Below are 14781 nucleotides of genomic sequence, written 5' to 3' on the forward strand. Positions count from 1 at the left end.
ACGTGTTCCTCCCTGCCCGAAGGTGAACAGAACAGCCTGGGCTTCCAAGAACAGAAAAATGCTGTCCTTCCTGGGGGAATCCCACTCCTGAGCGGATAGGAGAGGATTTCAGGAATGATGATCACAAGGACAGGACGAACTAGTGAAGGGAGCCGGGTAAGATTTTTTAATTCTTCCCAGTGCCAGCTGGAACTAGACAGAGGGGCATCCCTCCTAAGGCAACAGCCAAATCCCAGCCACACCCACGTGAGGCCACACTGCCTGCCCACCAAGACCGGCGGCCAGCGTTCAGTCCACAGCACTCCTCCCTCCCTGCAATGCCCACAGGCTCAGAAGCCTGACCACTTGTGGCCACTGCGTGGCGGATGCCGCCTTCAAGGCCAGGACCCTCAAGGGCCTTCCTCTTCACTGCTCCCCACCTCCCAGCCGCTGCTGTGTCTGCCTGGCCATAAAGGACTAGCCAGCATGTGTGGGACTGTGAGGTGTGGGACGGGTCAGAATAAGCAACAAAGCAAATCAGAAGTGGGTGGGGGCTGAGTCAACATAATGCCAGGACTAGTCATGGCCCACAGCAGAACCATAGGACCACAAGTCCTCCATTAATCTTATCAGGACGGTTTCTGTCCAGGACAGCTTTAGGGGAAAATTCCAGGTTGTCCTAAAGGCTCAGCCCCTGGGTGTGTTCTCTGTCTAGCAGTTCATCCACCTTGTGATCCTCTGAGGCACTCTGAGATGCTCTTTCCCTACCCACTGGCTCGAGCCTTTCTTCCGATGAGGCGCTCCAGGTTGTGAACCTTCAGCCCTGACCACAAAGGCCACAGGGACTGTCACTTAGGGAGCACAGGTATATGCAACACAGTCCAAAGCACAGGCCACATGACATCAGGCAGCCTGGCAAGATGTGCTGAGCATCCACCCCATGCAGAGCAATGCAAGAGGGTACCTTACTTTACACAACAGCTGGGTCCCTGAAACAATCCACGGTCCAGCCCACACACTCTGCCTGCTCCCCGGGGAGCATGGACTTCACAGCTACCAGAGGACAGCTCCTGGTAATTTTTTTTTTTTTTTTTTTTTTTTTTTTGAGACAGAGTCTCACTTTGTTGCCTGAGTTAGAGTGCCCTGGCGTCAGCCTAGCTCACAGCAACCTCAAACTCCTAGGCTCAAGCGATCCTCCTGCCTCAGCCTCCCAAGTAGCTGGGACTACAGGCATGCGCCACCATGCCCGGCTAATTTTTTTTTTTCTATATATACTTTTAGATGTTTATATAATTTCTTTCTATTTTTAGTAGAGACGGGGTATCGCTCTTGCTCAGGCTGGTCTCGAACTCCTGAGCTCAAACGATCCACCAGCCTCGGCCTCTCAGAGTGCTAGGATTACAAGCATGAGCCACCACGCCCCAGCCTCCTGCTATTTTTTAAGACAGCTTAGTCATTTATAATTCACATTATCAGACAATTCACCCAAGTAAAGTATACAACTTAATGACTTACTATAATATATTCAGAGTTGTATAATCACCACCTCAAACAATGGGAGCATATTTTCATCACCCCAAAAAGAAACACATACTCACTGACAGGCACTCTGGCACTCCCCATTTCCCCTCGCCCCACCAGCCCTAGGCAACCATGAGTCTACTTTGTCTCTATGGATCTGTCTATTCCAGACATTACACCTAAGTGGAATGATATAATATGTGGTCTCTTATGGCTGACTTATTTCACTTAGCATAATGTTTTCAAGGTACAACCATGTCGTAGCATGTAACAGTACTTCATTGTTTTTACTGCTGCATAATATTCTACTGTAAGGACATACTGCATTTTATGTATTCATCAACTGATGGACATTTGGGTTGTTTCCACCTGGCAATTATGAACAACACTGCTCTTTCAGTTTTAAGTAATAGAAAATCCAACTCAACCTGGCTTAAGCAAATAACTAAAAGTTCAGCGAGTAACCCCTTGCTTCAGACATAGCCAGAGTCAGGGTTTAAACATCATGATCAGGACTGAGTTCCTCTCCACCTCTTGGCAAGGCTCCATTGTCTGTCCATTTTCAGGACATGCTTGGTGACAAAATGGTTCAGTAATTCCATTTCATACCCTCTCCATTCAAGCCTATATGAGAAAGCAAAAGTCTCTTCCAGATCTCACAAAAAAAGCCCTGGGATTAGCTCTGGGTGGGCTCTCTGACTGGCCAGCAAGTGGAAAACACTAACTAAAATAGGCCATGCTCCATCCCAGAGTGCAGGGAAACTAGGAAGAAACCCAAACAATGTGAACCAAATAGATATGAGAGAGAATCCACATACAAAAATTGAGGCCCAGCCAGGCGCGCTGGCTCACACCTGTAATCTCAGCACTCTGGGAGGCTGAGGCAGGAGGATCACTTGAGCTCAGGAGTTCAAGACTACCCTGAGCAGGAGCAAGACCCCATCTCTACAAAAAATAGAAAAATTAGCTGAGTGTGGTGGTGTGTGCCTATAGTCCCTGCTACTCAGGAGGCTGAGGCAAGAGGATCGTTTGAGCCCAAGAGATTGAGGGTGTGGTGAGCTACAATCACATCACTGCACTCTAGCCCAGCAACAAGGAAAGACCATGTCTTTTAAAAAAAAAAAAAAAAAAAAATTGAGAACCATTTCCAGCAGGATAAACGGATTCTGGGCAACTGAAAAATTTTTTTAAAGCCCAATATGAGGGAATTGTAAAATTAAACATGATAAATGCATATTACATATTTACTAGAATGTCCAGCACACAGTAAATGCTTAATAAGTGTTAGTTACTATGTTAGCTATTATTTGTATTAGGATGAACCATATGAAATTTGATATTTGATATTTCAGGGGGGAAAAGCCAATTTCATATAGTTCAATTGTCATATATACTCAGCTGAAAATTAAGGCATGTTCAACTATATTTGCTTTTTTTTTTTTTTTTGAGACAGAGTCTCGCTGTGTTGCCCAGGCTAGAGTGCCGTGGCGTCAGCCTAGCTCACAGCAACCTCAAACTCCTGGGCTCAAGCAATCCTCCTGCCTCAGCCTCCCAAGTAGCTGGGACTACAGGCATGCGCCACCATGCCCGGCTAATTTTTCTATATATATATTTTTAGTTGTCCATATAATTTTCTTTCTATTTTTAGTAGAGATGGGGCTCTCACTCTTGCTCAGGCTGGTCTCGAACTCCTGACCTGGAGAAATCTTCCCGCCTTGGCCTCCCAGAGTGCTAGGATTACAGGCGTGAGCCACTGCGCCCAGCCTGTATTTGCTTTTTCACGATGAAATATAAGGCTGCATCTGTATTAGATATTTTATTTTATTTTTTTTTTTATTTTTTTATTTTATTTTTTTATTTTATTTTATTTTTTTTTTGAGACAGAGTCTCACTCTGTTACATGGGCTAGAGTGAGTGTCGTGGCGTCAGCCTAGCTCACAGCAACCTCAAACTCCTGGGCTCAAGAGATCCTCCTGCCTCAGCCTCCCGAGTAGCTGGGACTACAGGCATGCACCACCATGCCTGGCTAATTTTTTCTATATATATTTTTTAGTTGGCCAGATAATTTCTATTTTCAGTAGAGATGGGGGCTCGCTCTTGCTCAGGCTGGTCGTGAACTCCTGACCTCGAGCGATCCACCCGCCTCAGCCTCCCAGAGTGCTAGGATTACAGGCGTGAGCCACCGCGCCCGGCTGTATTAGATATTTTAAATACCCAAAGAAGGAATGAGAATTATTTTCAAAACTTTAAAAAATCTAGATTAAAAACTCAAGGATCTCTACTTTAACAGAGATTTCTCTGGTCTCATGGAAAATATTAAAGAAGCAAAGTATGGGAAAGGAAAGACCCTGAGACCAGAAGTGCTGACCCTGAGACCAGGAGTGCAAAAGCATCTCCTACCCTGACACCACCCCTGTGGTACAGGCCACATGTATATCCACCTTAATCCTTTACTAGACAAAGCTTCCAAGTCAGTCTATAAAGAAATCTTCTCATGGGAAAATATTATTTTAATGTTTTTAATGTAAGGTAACACAAAACTACAATTCCCTTTACAAAAAGTGATTTTTTCATTGTTGCCCAAAATACATTTATTTTATAAAACAAGAGATACCAATGTAGTAGAAACCAAAATGTTTCTTTCTCCTTGCCTAAACATTTTCCTTTGCCCAAACATAACTAAAAAAAATTTTTTTTTAATTACTGCTGGAATTATCCATTCCTTTTATCACATCTTAGATTCCTCCCCGTCCCTGTATTCTAGGTTGAAATTATAGACCTAGAAATGACCTGCTACAAACAACAAATATCTCTCCAAGATTTCCCGATCTGATGGTAATTATGTTACTCTAATTCATTTTGAGGACCTATGCTTAAATGAGCTATCTCCTAAAAATAACTTTTAGGAGTTACTATTGACAAAAATAAAGATTTAAGCTGGCCAAATAAAGGTATATGCAGGCTTAGATGCTTAGTAAAATTTTATCATAATTCCATAGCTTTCCTTTTCTCCTATTCTAGAAATTTCCAAAATACTGAGACACCATAAAAATAAAAATAGCTGCCACTTACTAAGCATTTATGATGTGCCACACAAGAGATAAGTATTATCTTATTTAAACCTCAAGTCTCCTTTATTCTCTGAGAGGTAGGTTTTGTTAGCTCTATGTTAGCATGAAGAAACTGGGCTTTCAAACAAATAACTTACCTAACACCAATGAGAAAAGGGATGCCATCAAAACTTGGACCCTGGTCAGCAGCCTCTATCAGCAATATTACCCTTAGCAAAGAATATTCAAAGATAAACCAGGTCAGGCACGTTGGCTCATGCCTATAATCCTAGCACTCTGGGAGACCGAGGTGGACATGGGAAAGGCAAGGACCAAACTCTCACCTGACAATTCTTCCAGAGTGGAGCCACTTTTTCCACTTTACATATAACAGAGTTCTACAGGAGATTTTATGTAAAAGGCTGGAAAACACTGGTCTGGGTATTCTCTAAAGTCACCACTCCACAGATCCTCAGATCCACAGCCATATGCAGTATATTTTGTCTGTGAAAGGTAGTCAATTTTACATTAATTCTGCAATTAACATTCAGCAATATATTATTTTTAGGGTAAAACACATCAAGCCCGACCCCACTCCCGCCTCCAAAAAAACTACCAATGGGATAGTCTAGAAATAGAAATAATCAACAAGATAAGATTCCCTATGCAAGTGACTGCAAGAGCTAGCCGGCAGCAAAAACAGTGGTGACAACCTTTGTACCCTGATGCCAGAAGCAATGACAGCATTTGTGACCAAATGAAGCCCCCAGGCACAGAAGGACGGACTGCCAAGAGCCAGGAATCTCTTTTAAGTGGATTGTCCATCTTATCTCTACTACATCTCAATTAAACTTCTGCTTCCCCACTGTGTGACTCCGAGCTTAAAGTCTTTCTTTACCCTTTCTCCCACTCTATCTACTAAACCTGCCCAACACACACACTCCACCTGGGACACAGCTACTAAATTTCAGTAGTACGGGGGCTACGCCCCATACTGTATGTCAGCTAAGGTGAATGACAGTCATGTGTTACAACATGCCCGCATCCAACAGTATCATCCAGATGTCTCCTCTTGTTCCTATGCTTTTAGGCCCACATAAAAATATTTACATTAATAATTTGTTGAAGAGATATTTGAAACAAATGCACTCTGGAGTTAATAATCCAATTATTAATCTTGAAGACGTCACTCAAAAAGCTATTTGACTACAAAGATATTGAACTTAATTCAAACATCGATGGCAAGACGTCTACATTACATACACATATTTTTGAGACAGTCTCTCTTCTAAGTCACCTTCCAAGTAAGAAAAGTTTTAAAGAAGAAAAAAAAAAAAAAGAGACAAAGTCTCACTCTGTTGCCCAGACTAGAGTGCCGTGACATCACCCTAGCTCACAGCAACCTTGAACTCCCGGGCTTAAGCAATCCTTCTGCCTCAGCCTTCCGAGTAGCTGGAACTACAGGCATGTGCCACCATGGCCAGCTAATTTTTTCTATATATTTTTAGTTGTCCAGTTAATTTCTTTCTCTCTCTTTTTTTTTTTTTTTAGTAGAGATGGAGTCTCACTCTTGCTCAAGCTGGTCTCGAACTCCTGACCTCCAGCGATCCTCCCGCCTCAGCCTCCCACAGTGCTAGGATTATAGGCGTGAACCACTGCGCCTGGCCTACATACACATCTTATAGGATTTATCCAGTAAGGCTAACAACTCAGCATAAAGTATTATATAGGCCTAAATATAAGTCAAGGTCTTTTCCCAAAAATTACCCTCAAACAAGAGGTCCTTTCCTGAAAGTCCAGGCCTTACAAAGCCTTTCTTGTCATAAGCCATTCTCTCAATTACCTTATTTTTTTTTTTTTCGAGATAGAGTCTCACTCTATTGCCTGGGCTAGAGTGCCATGGTATCAGCCTAGCTCACAGCAACCTCAAACTCCTGGGCTCAAGCAACCTCCTGCCTCAGCCCCCTGAGTAGCTGAGACTACAGGCATGCACCACCATGCCCGGCTAATTTTTCTACATATATTTTTAGCTGTCCATATAATTTCTTTCTATTTTTAGTAGAGATGGAGTCTCGCTCTTGCTCAGGCTGGTCTCGAACTCCTGAGCTCAAACAATCCGTCCACCTCGGCCTCCCAGAGTGCTAGGATTACAGGCGTGAGCCACTGCCAGGCCCTCAATTACCTTATTTTTTTAATACAATACGACAAAAAAGGCAAGCGGAGAAGGGGAAATGAACCATCAGGATTGCAGTAATGCTGGGCTTGATGACAGACAGATGTAAGAAATTGTGCCCTGTGTAAAGTGAGAGAGAAAGAACACAGCTTAGTGGAGTCCTCACCACCTGACTGAAAACTGAAAGGTGAAAGAATTGACAAAGTCTGAAATCACTTTAATCAATACTACTTTGGGAGACTTAGATACATCAACCCAATAAAATCAATTTAAAAGGAGCAAGTGGCTAGGCACAGTATAATCTCAGCGTCTCAGGAGGCTGAGGCAGGAAGATCACTTGAGGTCAAGAGTTCAAGACCAGCCTAGGCAACATAGTGAGACCCCATCTCTACAAAAAACAGAAAAATGAGCCGGCATGTGCCTGTAGTCCCAGCTATTTGGGAAACTGAAGCAAGAGAATCACTTGAGCCTAGGAATTTGAGGTTCCTGTGAACTATTATGCTGCCGCTTTAGCTCCAGTAACAGAGAGAGACTCTATCTTAAAAAAAAAAAAAAAAAAAAAAACTGTACAGAAGCCTTTTTGTAAAAATCACTTTAAAAAACGTAGTCATTAAGTTGTGACAGTACCAAATGTAATTCCATAGAATGAATTTAAAAAACTGTCCCACTGTTTAGCAAACAGGTAGTTTGCAAAAATACAAAATATATATTAATATATAGTATCAGTATCATATACGGATTCAAGAAATGCTATATTTCTAACAGTTTAGACTGCAGTAAATATGTTCTCTGTACTATCATCATAGCTTTTCTGTAAATTTAGTTCTAAAAACTAAAATTCTTTTAAAATATGTGCTCTTCAAAACCATTTAACTGATTCAAAAAATAGTCATTGATGTTACAAATGTGAAATGTCTGAATAAAACTGCTTCAAGAAGAATGAGAAAAGTGGTGTTACTAAATTAACATAAGAATTTGTGGGGCAGGGGCAGCGGCCCACGCCTGTAATGCTAGCACTCTGGGAGGCCAAGCTGGGATGATTGCTTGAGAGCAGGAGTTCAAGACTAGCCTGAGCAAAACCAAGACCCCCGTCTCTACTAAAAATAGAAAAAATTAGCTAGGCAACTAATTAATTTATAAAAGAAAAAAAAAAGTTAAAAAAAATTTAAAAAAAAAAAAAAAGGGAAACCAAAAAAGGTCTCTTCCTGAAGTGTTCACTTGCCTAAATCTTACGGTTCTCATCTCTTCACACTGTGCTGCAATGGTCTATTTACAAGGCAGTCTCTCCTACTTGCCTGTTAGTACTGAGCTTTAACTATTAATACCTTAATCTTCCGGCACCCAACACACTGCCTAGCACTAGCTATCGGCTTTGTATGTGTTTATTGTATTAAACTGTATAGCTAGTAAGCAAAATTGTCTGTTAAATAAACAAATGTGTAACAAAATAAGAAATCAAAAATAGGCGACCCATGAGAGGTATTCCAAAGTCATGAGCTTGTGAGCTTGAGTTTATATATACTACAGGGAAGGGTTGAGGCTTACCTAATAACTATAAACTTGGACCACTGCATTCCAAAATTGTCTCACCTGTGATTTACTGACCCAGTGCCATCAATCCCATATTCACCATTTTCTGCAGCTGTCAGAACCCATACTACAGAAAATGAATAAGCAACAGCCTGCACTACCCACCTACCAACAGAAAAGCCAAGAGGCCAAATGATGCAGCAATGGTCCCATCACCACACAGATCACAGATACCACCCTAGGAACAAAGAGAGAGAGGGACAGACAGATAAAACACCAAAAGACCAAGTTGCTAACATGGCAGAAACTCAAAATACAAACAAAAGTCTTGCAGGAATCAGACTCCTGGGTATCTATCCTACAGAAATAGAAACTTACCTTTACACGAAAACCTGTACACCAGTCATCAGCGGCTTCATTTGTAAGACTCAAAAACTAGAAACTACCCAAATGTCCTTTAACAGATAAATAAACTGCTTACCCATACAATGGAATACTAGTGAGCAATAAAAAGGAATGAGGTGCTGATACAGGTTAACAACATGAATGAACCTCAAGGGCATTATGCTCAGTGGGAAAAGTGAATCACAAAAGGTTACATATCATACAAATCCATTTATACAACATTTTCTTTTTTTTTTTTTTTTTTTGAGACAGAGAAGTGCTCTGTTGCCCTAGAGCGCTGTGGCATCAGCCTAGCTCACAGCAACCTCAAACTCCTGGGCTCAAGGGATCCTCCTGCCTCAGCCTCTGAGTAGCTGGTACTACAGGCACATGCCATCATGCCCAGCTAATTTTTCTGGGCTATTTTTTTCTATTTTTAGTTGTATGGCTAATGCTAATTTTTTCTATTTTTAGTAGAGACAGGGTCTCCCTCTTGCTCAGGCTGATCTCGAACTCCTGAGCTCAAGTGATTCTCCTACCTCAGCCTCCCAGAGTGCTGGGATTACAGGCATGAGCCCATTTATACGACATTCTCAAAGTGGCAAAATTACAGTGATGAAGAACGTATCAGTGCTTGCCAGGCGTTAGGGTTCAGAGGAGACTACAACTATTGAAGGGTAGAGGGAGTTTTTTCCCAGTAATGAAATGGTTCTACAGGCTGACTATGGTGTGATTACAGTAATCCACACAAGGGATAACATCTGACAGAACTATACACACACGAATAAAGAGTGCAAGTAAAAACTGATAAAATTTTTCTTGAGTTAATAATATCATATCAATGTCAATTTCCTGGGTTTTTCTGTTTTTTGTTTTTTTGGACACATGGTGTCAGATCTGGGGTCTCAGAGTGCAGTGGCGTCATCATAGCTCACTGCAACCTCAAGCGATCCTCCTGCCTCAGCCTCCCAAGTAGCTGGGACTACAGGCACATGCCAACACACCGGGCTAATTTTTCTATTTTTTGTAGAGACTATGTTGCTTAGGCTGGGGTCCAACTCCTGGCCTCAAGCGATCCTTTTGCCCAAGCTTCCCAAAGTGCTAGGATTACAGGTGTGAGACAGGAATTTCCTGGTTTTTGACAATGTTCTAGGGTTATGTACACTATCACCTTTGGAGGAAACTGAACGCAAGGCATACAAGGAACTCTACTACTTTTTTAATGTCTTGTGAATCTTAAATTATATCAAAATAAAAAGTCGGAATAACTTTTTAAAAAGACATTAATGGATGAAATAATAAAATGTGGTATATCAACACAACAGAATATTTGACAATATGAAGAAATGAAGTACCAATGCATGCCACAACACGGATGAACCTTAAAAACATTATCCTAAATGAAGGAAACCAGACACAAGGCCACATGTTACACGAATCTATTTACATGAAACGTTCAGAAAAGACAAGTCCATAGAGAAAAGGGAAGGGGAATGGAGAGTAACTGCTAAACAAATATGGAGTTTCTTTCTGCTGAGGTAAAAATGTCATAGAATTATTAATAGATAATGATGGCTGTCCAAGTTTGTGAATGGACTAAAAATCAATGGACTGTATACTTTAAAAGGTAAATTTTATGGCAGGTGAATTATGTGCCCACAAAAAAGGTATTTAAAAAAATCGACAAATGAAAGAGAACTTCAAAAAATTTTACCCATATATGAACATGCCCCTAAGGCAAAAATCTTTTTCAAGCTATATGATGTAACTAATTCATAAGATTCATGATTAACACTACAATCCTCCCCTTCTGCCTTGTAACTTGCAAAGCAGCACAGTTAATAATTAGCAAACTAAACTCATTGGAACAATCTAACAAGATTAAAATTTTGACCCAACTAAGTAAAGAAGTCTAACCTTATTCCTGACAACTACAAATTCCGACGTACTAAAAAAAGTAGCCTCCAAGAACTGGCTCAATTCATAAAAGCTCATAGAATTGAACTGAACTGAAATTAATAAAGAGCCAGCTTGCATGTACAAGTAGATAATGACAAAAGTAAATCATATTACATCAAGCCAAGCCCAGTCACATAATTCAAGTTTGCCAGTGATCATATTAATATAGTTTAAAATTAGACCTATTACTCCTTTTCCTCCTCTGAAAAATTAATCAAAAAGCAAAGCACTGGGCACCATAAATCCTGAATTCTGGCCCAAACTAAGCTGTATGGACTTATCCTCTGTCATAGCTGTCTGTAAAATGAGGATACCTCGAAACTGCCAGTGCCCCAGTCTCTTCCACCACTTCCCTCTAGTGCTACTTCTTGCACACTGTTCCCTACCTGCTACCAAAGGCCAGCGCCCCACTTCCACTCCTAGGCCCCCTCCCCAGAATCTATTCTGCACATACCAGCCAGTGCTCTTTCCAAAACACGACAAGAACCTACACACTCAGACTTCTGCCTTCACCCACCTCTCTGTACCACTCCAATCAGCCTGACCTTTGGGCTCCTCAAACAGTCCCAGCCCATTCCTCCCCAGGGACTCTGCCACACTCCCATCTCCTCCTACTCAGTCTAGCTCCTGCTCAAATGTCACCTCCTCAGAGAGCTGAGTGTGGACTCTGGTTGAAGGCTGCCTAGATTCCACTGAGTATCTGGGCATGTTATTCACTCACACCTGGTCTGTTTCCTCGTCAGTAAATGAGGAATAACAACAGTGTCTACCTCATAGCGTTGTCCCAAAGTATAAATGCACGTAAAGCAATCAGCAGAGTGAAGGGCACAGTACTCAAATGCCATCTATCATTATTATCACTTCAGATGCTCCATCTTAATTTTCTTCCAATCTTTTAACACTATCTGAAATTATCTTCTGTGTCATCCTCTTTGTGGTTCTCCAGAAACCTCCACAGAATGCAAGCTTCATCAGGAGCTTTGCTTGTCTTGTTCAAAGCTCTACCACCACCTCCTAAGAAAGGCATGCAAAAACTTGTTGAATACATGAATAAATTACATCAAGAATGTATTTTAAATAATAATGTCTTGATTCAAAGAATTAAGGGGAAAATGGCACTGCCTCAATCATACAGGTAACTGGACTGCTCTTTTCTTGCTAATTACCTTGCAGACCAGCCTGTTCATTTCCTCATTGGCTGGTGTTTTATTCCTTCAAATCGTATCACAGATACACAACATACAGTGGAAGAAACTGGCAAATTAATCTGAAAGAGTAAAAATTGAATATTGTGCTATTCACTAATTCTTTATATCACATAAATCCCAACTGCAGTACACCCAGAAAGGCTACTGGCCATTAGAAAAGTCATACCCTGAAATACAAAAATATAAAACACACACTTACTTAAAACTGTTTTTCTGCATGTATGCATATATAATAGACACACATATATATACTTTTATATATATGCACATATAGCCATCCCCAAGACTGGGGTCATGCTTTTTCAACTCTTTTTGTGTTTCTGAACATATGTGCTATGCAGAAATAGCTTTGAATTGAAAGCTGTGATGAAAATCCAGTACTCTCAGAATTATAATTACAGTTCTCCTTACTTAGGGGCTAAACTTCCATGGTTCAACAAAGGAAATCTCAAATTTAAGGTTCTGATTGACTTAAAAGCTAACATTAATTTTTTTAAAAGCATCTAAAACTACCATACCATTCTAAAACTACCATCTAAAAAATCCATTCCTTTTCAGTATCTTAAGAATCCAATATCCAATTTTTATCCACCAGTCAGTTCAAATCCTTAATAAGTCCTTTTCCCTCCCTCTATTTGGTTTTTTAAGTATTTTTAAGTCAATACCCACATTTTGTGAAACTCTAAAAATACTTTCAAGTTATTTTCCATTTTAAATGAACAAAATCCTGTTATGATATACCATCGTATTAATGACTTGGTCAGTTTTCCTAGATGCCACCAAAGGATACGCAATTCTCTAGGCAGAGACAAGGACTGTAGGAAGGGAAAAAGTCTAGGAGTGCTGCAGGGTACCCCCTAAAGGAAACGAACAGAAATGCTTCATGATTTTATTAATGATCCTGGACTCTCACTCCCCATAGTACCAAAGATACCACGCAGAGTATTCTTGCTCAAAAGGAAGAACGAAGCAACCAATCTAGAGAAAAAGGTAACGATGCTGAAGGGTGGTAAGTCAAAAAAACTACGAGAGAGGAGGAAAAGAAGGCACGGCGGCGCTATGCGGTCTCCGAGCAGCTCTCCAGGAAAGGCTTCTGGGGCAGCGGCCGCCCAACTCGGCTGAACGGCCGGGCTGGAGGTGGCTGGCGCTGGCACGTTTTAATTACCACCGGTCTACGGATCCACTCCCCGGCACAATGCGGGCAGGCCCGCCCGCGCACACGCCCACCGCCCCGCGCAGCCGGCGACCCGTGCGCAGCCGCCGCGCACCAAAGTCACGCTCGACCCGAGCAGAAAGTTTCGAATAAAACCCCGAGCGCCGAAACGCACAGCTGAACTCGCGCCAGGAACACGCCCGAGGCCAACCACTTGACAACCAGCTCCGGTTTTCAGCTGAAAGGACAAGAGGCGGGGGCCGGGGAGGAAGAGGAGGCGATCATACTCTCTCGCACACACTCGGCTCCTCTTCCTCTTTCGCCCCGCTGCCCAGGTGGGAGCCGCGCAGCAGCCTCACGCCCGCACTGGGAGCGCCGGCCGGCAACGGTAGCCTGGGCCCCTGCCGGAAGGGCCCGCGACCCCCAGGCCAGCTCGACGCGCAGGGGAGGGGTGCGCACGCCCGGCGTCTCCTCGCTGGCCTCCTGCCCGCACCCGACGGCCACGGCGGACAGGGGCCCTGCGGCACCGGGTCGGGGCTCGGGGGATGCTCAGCTGGTCAGGCGAGGGCCCGCGCGCCCCTCCCCCGCCCGGCCGCCCCTCCCCCCGGGCCACCCGCGGGGCGCGCAGGAGCCGAGCGCCGGCGTCCCGGGGGACCAACCCGCCCGCCGGCCCGGGGCTCCAGGCAACTTTCCCCTGCGCGGTCGCGGGCTGGCCCCGACGGGACGGGGCGGGGGCCCGGGGACAAGCGCAGCGTGGACTCACTTTTTCGGATGTTTCTCTCTTTTCGGCCTCCGCTTTCGGGCCTGAATGGCCAGCACTGGGGAAAGACAAGACACACATTAACGGTCGGGCCGGGCGGCCTGCGGGGCCGCGTGGAGGAGAGAGGGGGACGCCGCGGGCCACTCACCTTTCCGGGAGCTCATTCCGACGCGGCGGAAGCGGGGAAAGGGGGCTTCGCAGCGGCGGCGACGGAGGCGGCGGCGACGCGGGAGCCGAGCAGAGCCGGGGTGCAGCCTGCACTCGCTCCGCCAGCCGGGAGGAGGCGGGAACCGCGCCTGCGCCGCCGCCGCCGCCGCCGCTCCGCGGGGGCCCAGAAAGACCCGCCCCCGGCCGGCCCCGCCCCCGCCCCGCCCCCACCCACGGGCCCGCGGGGGTCGGGACCCCCGTGACGCGCCCGTGCGGCGCGCCCCGCACCCGCCCACTCGACCCACCTGTGCAGAGGTGACCGCCGCCCACGGCCACTCTCGCCCACGGCCTCCCCTGCCCCAGCCTGCGGCCGGCCCGGGCCTCCACCGCCTGCGCCCCTGCGGCTGGCTCAGGCCGCCCGCCTCTCCCCGGCACCGGGCCCGCCGGACCCTCCCTCGCCAGCCACGGCCTCTCCCGTCCGCACCCCGGCCGGTCGCGCCGCCCGCCTCTCCATGTGCCCTTTCTTGGCCGGCGCCTCCGCGGGTCTCACACCACCTCTCTTCCCGCGGCCTCTTCTCTCCCTTTGCGCCTCTACATCCTTGCATCCCCATGAGCGCCGCTTCCTCCTCTCTGGCGGGCGTGGAAAGGGCACAGGACCAAAAGCTGGGAGGGAAACCTGGGTCCTTGATTAGATGTGTGACCTTGGAGAAGTCATTTTATTCCTCACCTTCACCTACCCCACAGCATTGCATAAGTTTAATGAAAGAAAAGAGGCACATAGCATTGAAAGTAGGATGAAGCTTTTGCACATGAATTAAAGCCCAGTTCAGTAAATAACATTTGTGTAACAATTTAATACGATAATCACACCAAGTAGTTATTTTCTGCATCTTACAATAAGGAAACCAAATCTAAAG

The 14781-nt window shown here is 44.7% G+C and overlaps 1 protein-coding gene across 7 annotated transcripts in view; it reads right to left on the reverse strand.

The window, feature by feature from the left end:
* SRPK2 (SRSF protein kinase 2) overlaps nucleotides 1-14495 on the reverse strand; it is a 222111-nt gene extending 207616 nt beyond the window's left edge. For 4 of the 7 annotated variants that reach the window (XM_069461370.1, XM_069461366.1, XM_069461371.1 and 1 more), the window contains exons 1-2: nucleotides 13866-14015; nucleotides 13721-13775 (exon numbers count right to left, since the gene is read on the reverse strand). In XM_069461370.1, coding sequence (XP_069317471.1) covers nucleotides 13721-13775; nucleotides 13866-13881 — 71 coding nt within the window. In that variant the 5' untranslated portion in view covers nucleotides 13882-14015. Of the gene's footprint in view, nucleotides 1-13720; nucleotides 13776-13865; nucleotides 14016-14348 lie in introns of those variants that run through there. The other 3 variants (XM_069461365.1, XM_069461373.1, XM_069461368.1) reach the window with 1 other exon arrangement.
* Nucleotides 14496-14781: the final 286 nt, after the last annotated feature.

This window comes from Eulemur rufifrons, chromosome 29 (assembly GCF_041146395.1).
Source record: "Eulemur rufifrons isolate Redbay chromosome 29, OSU_ERuf_1, whole genome shotgun sequence".
Lineage (NCBI taxonomy): Eukaryota > Metazoa > Chordata > Mammalia > Primates > Lemuridae > Eulemur > Eulemur rufifrons.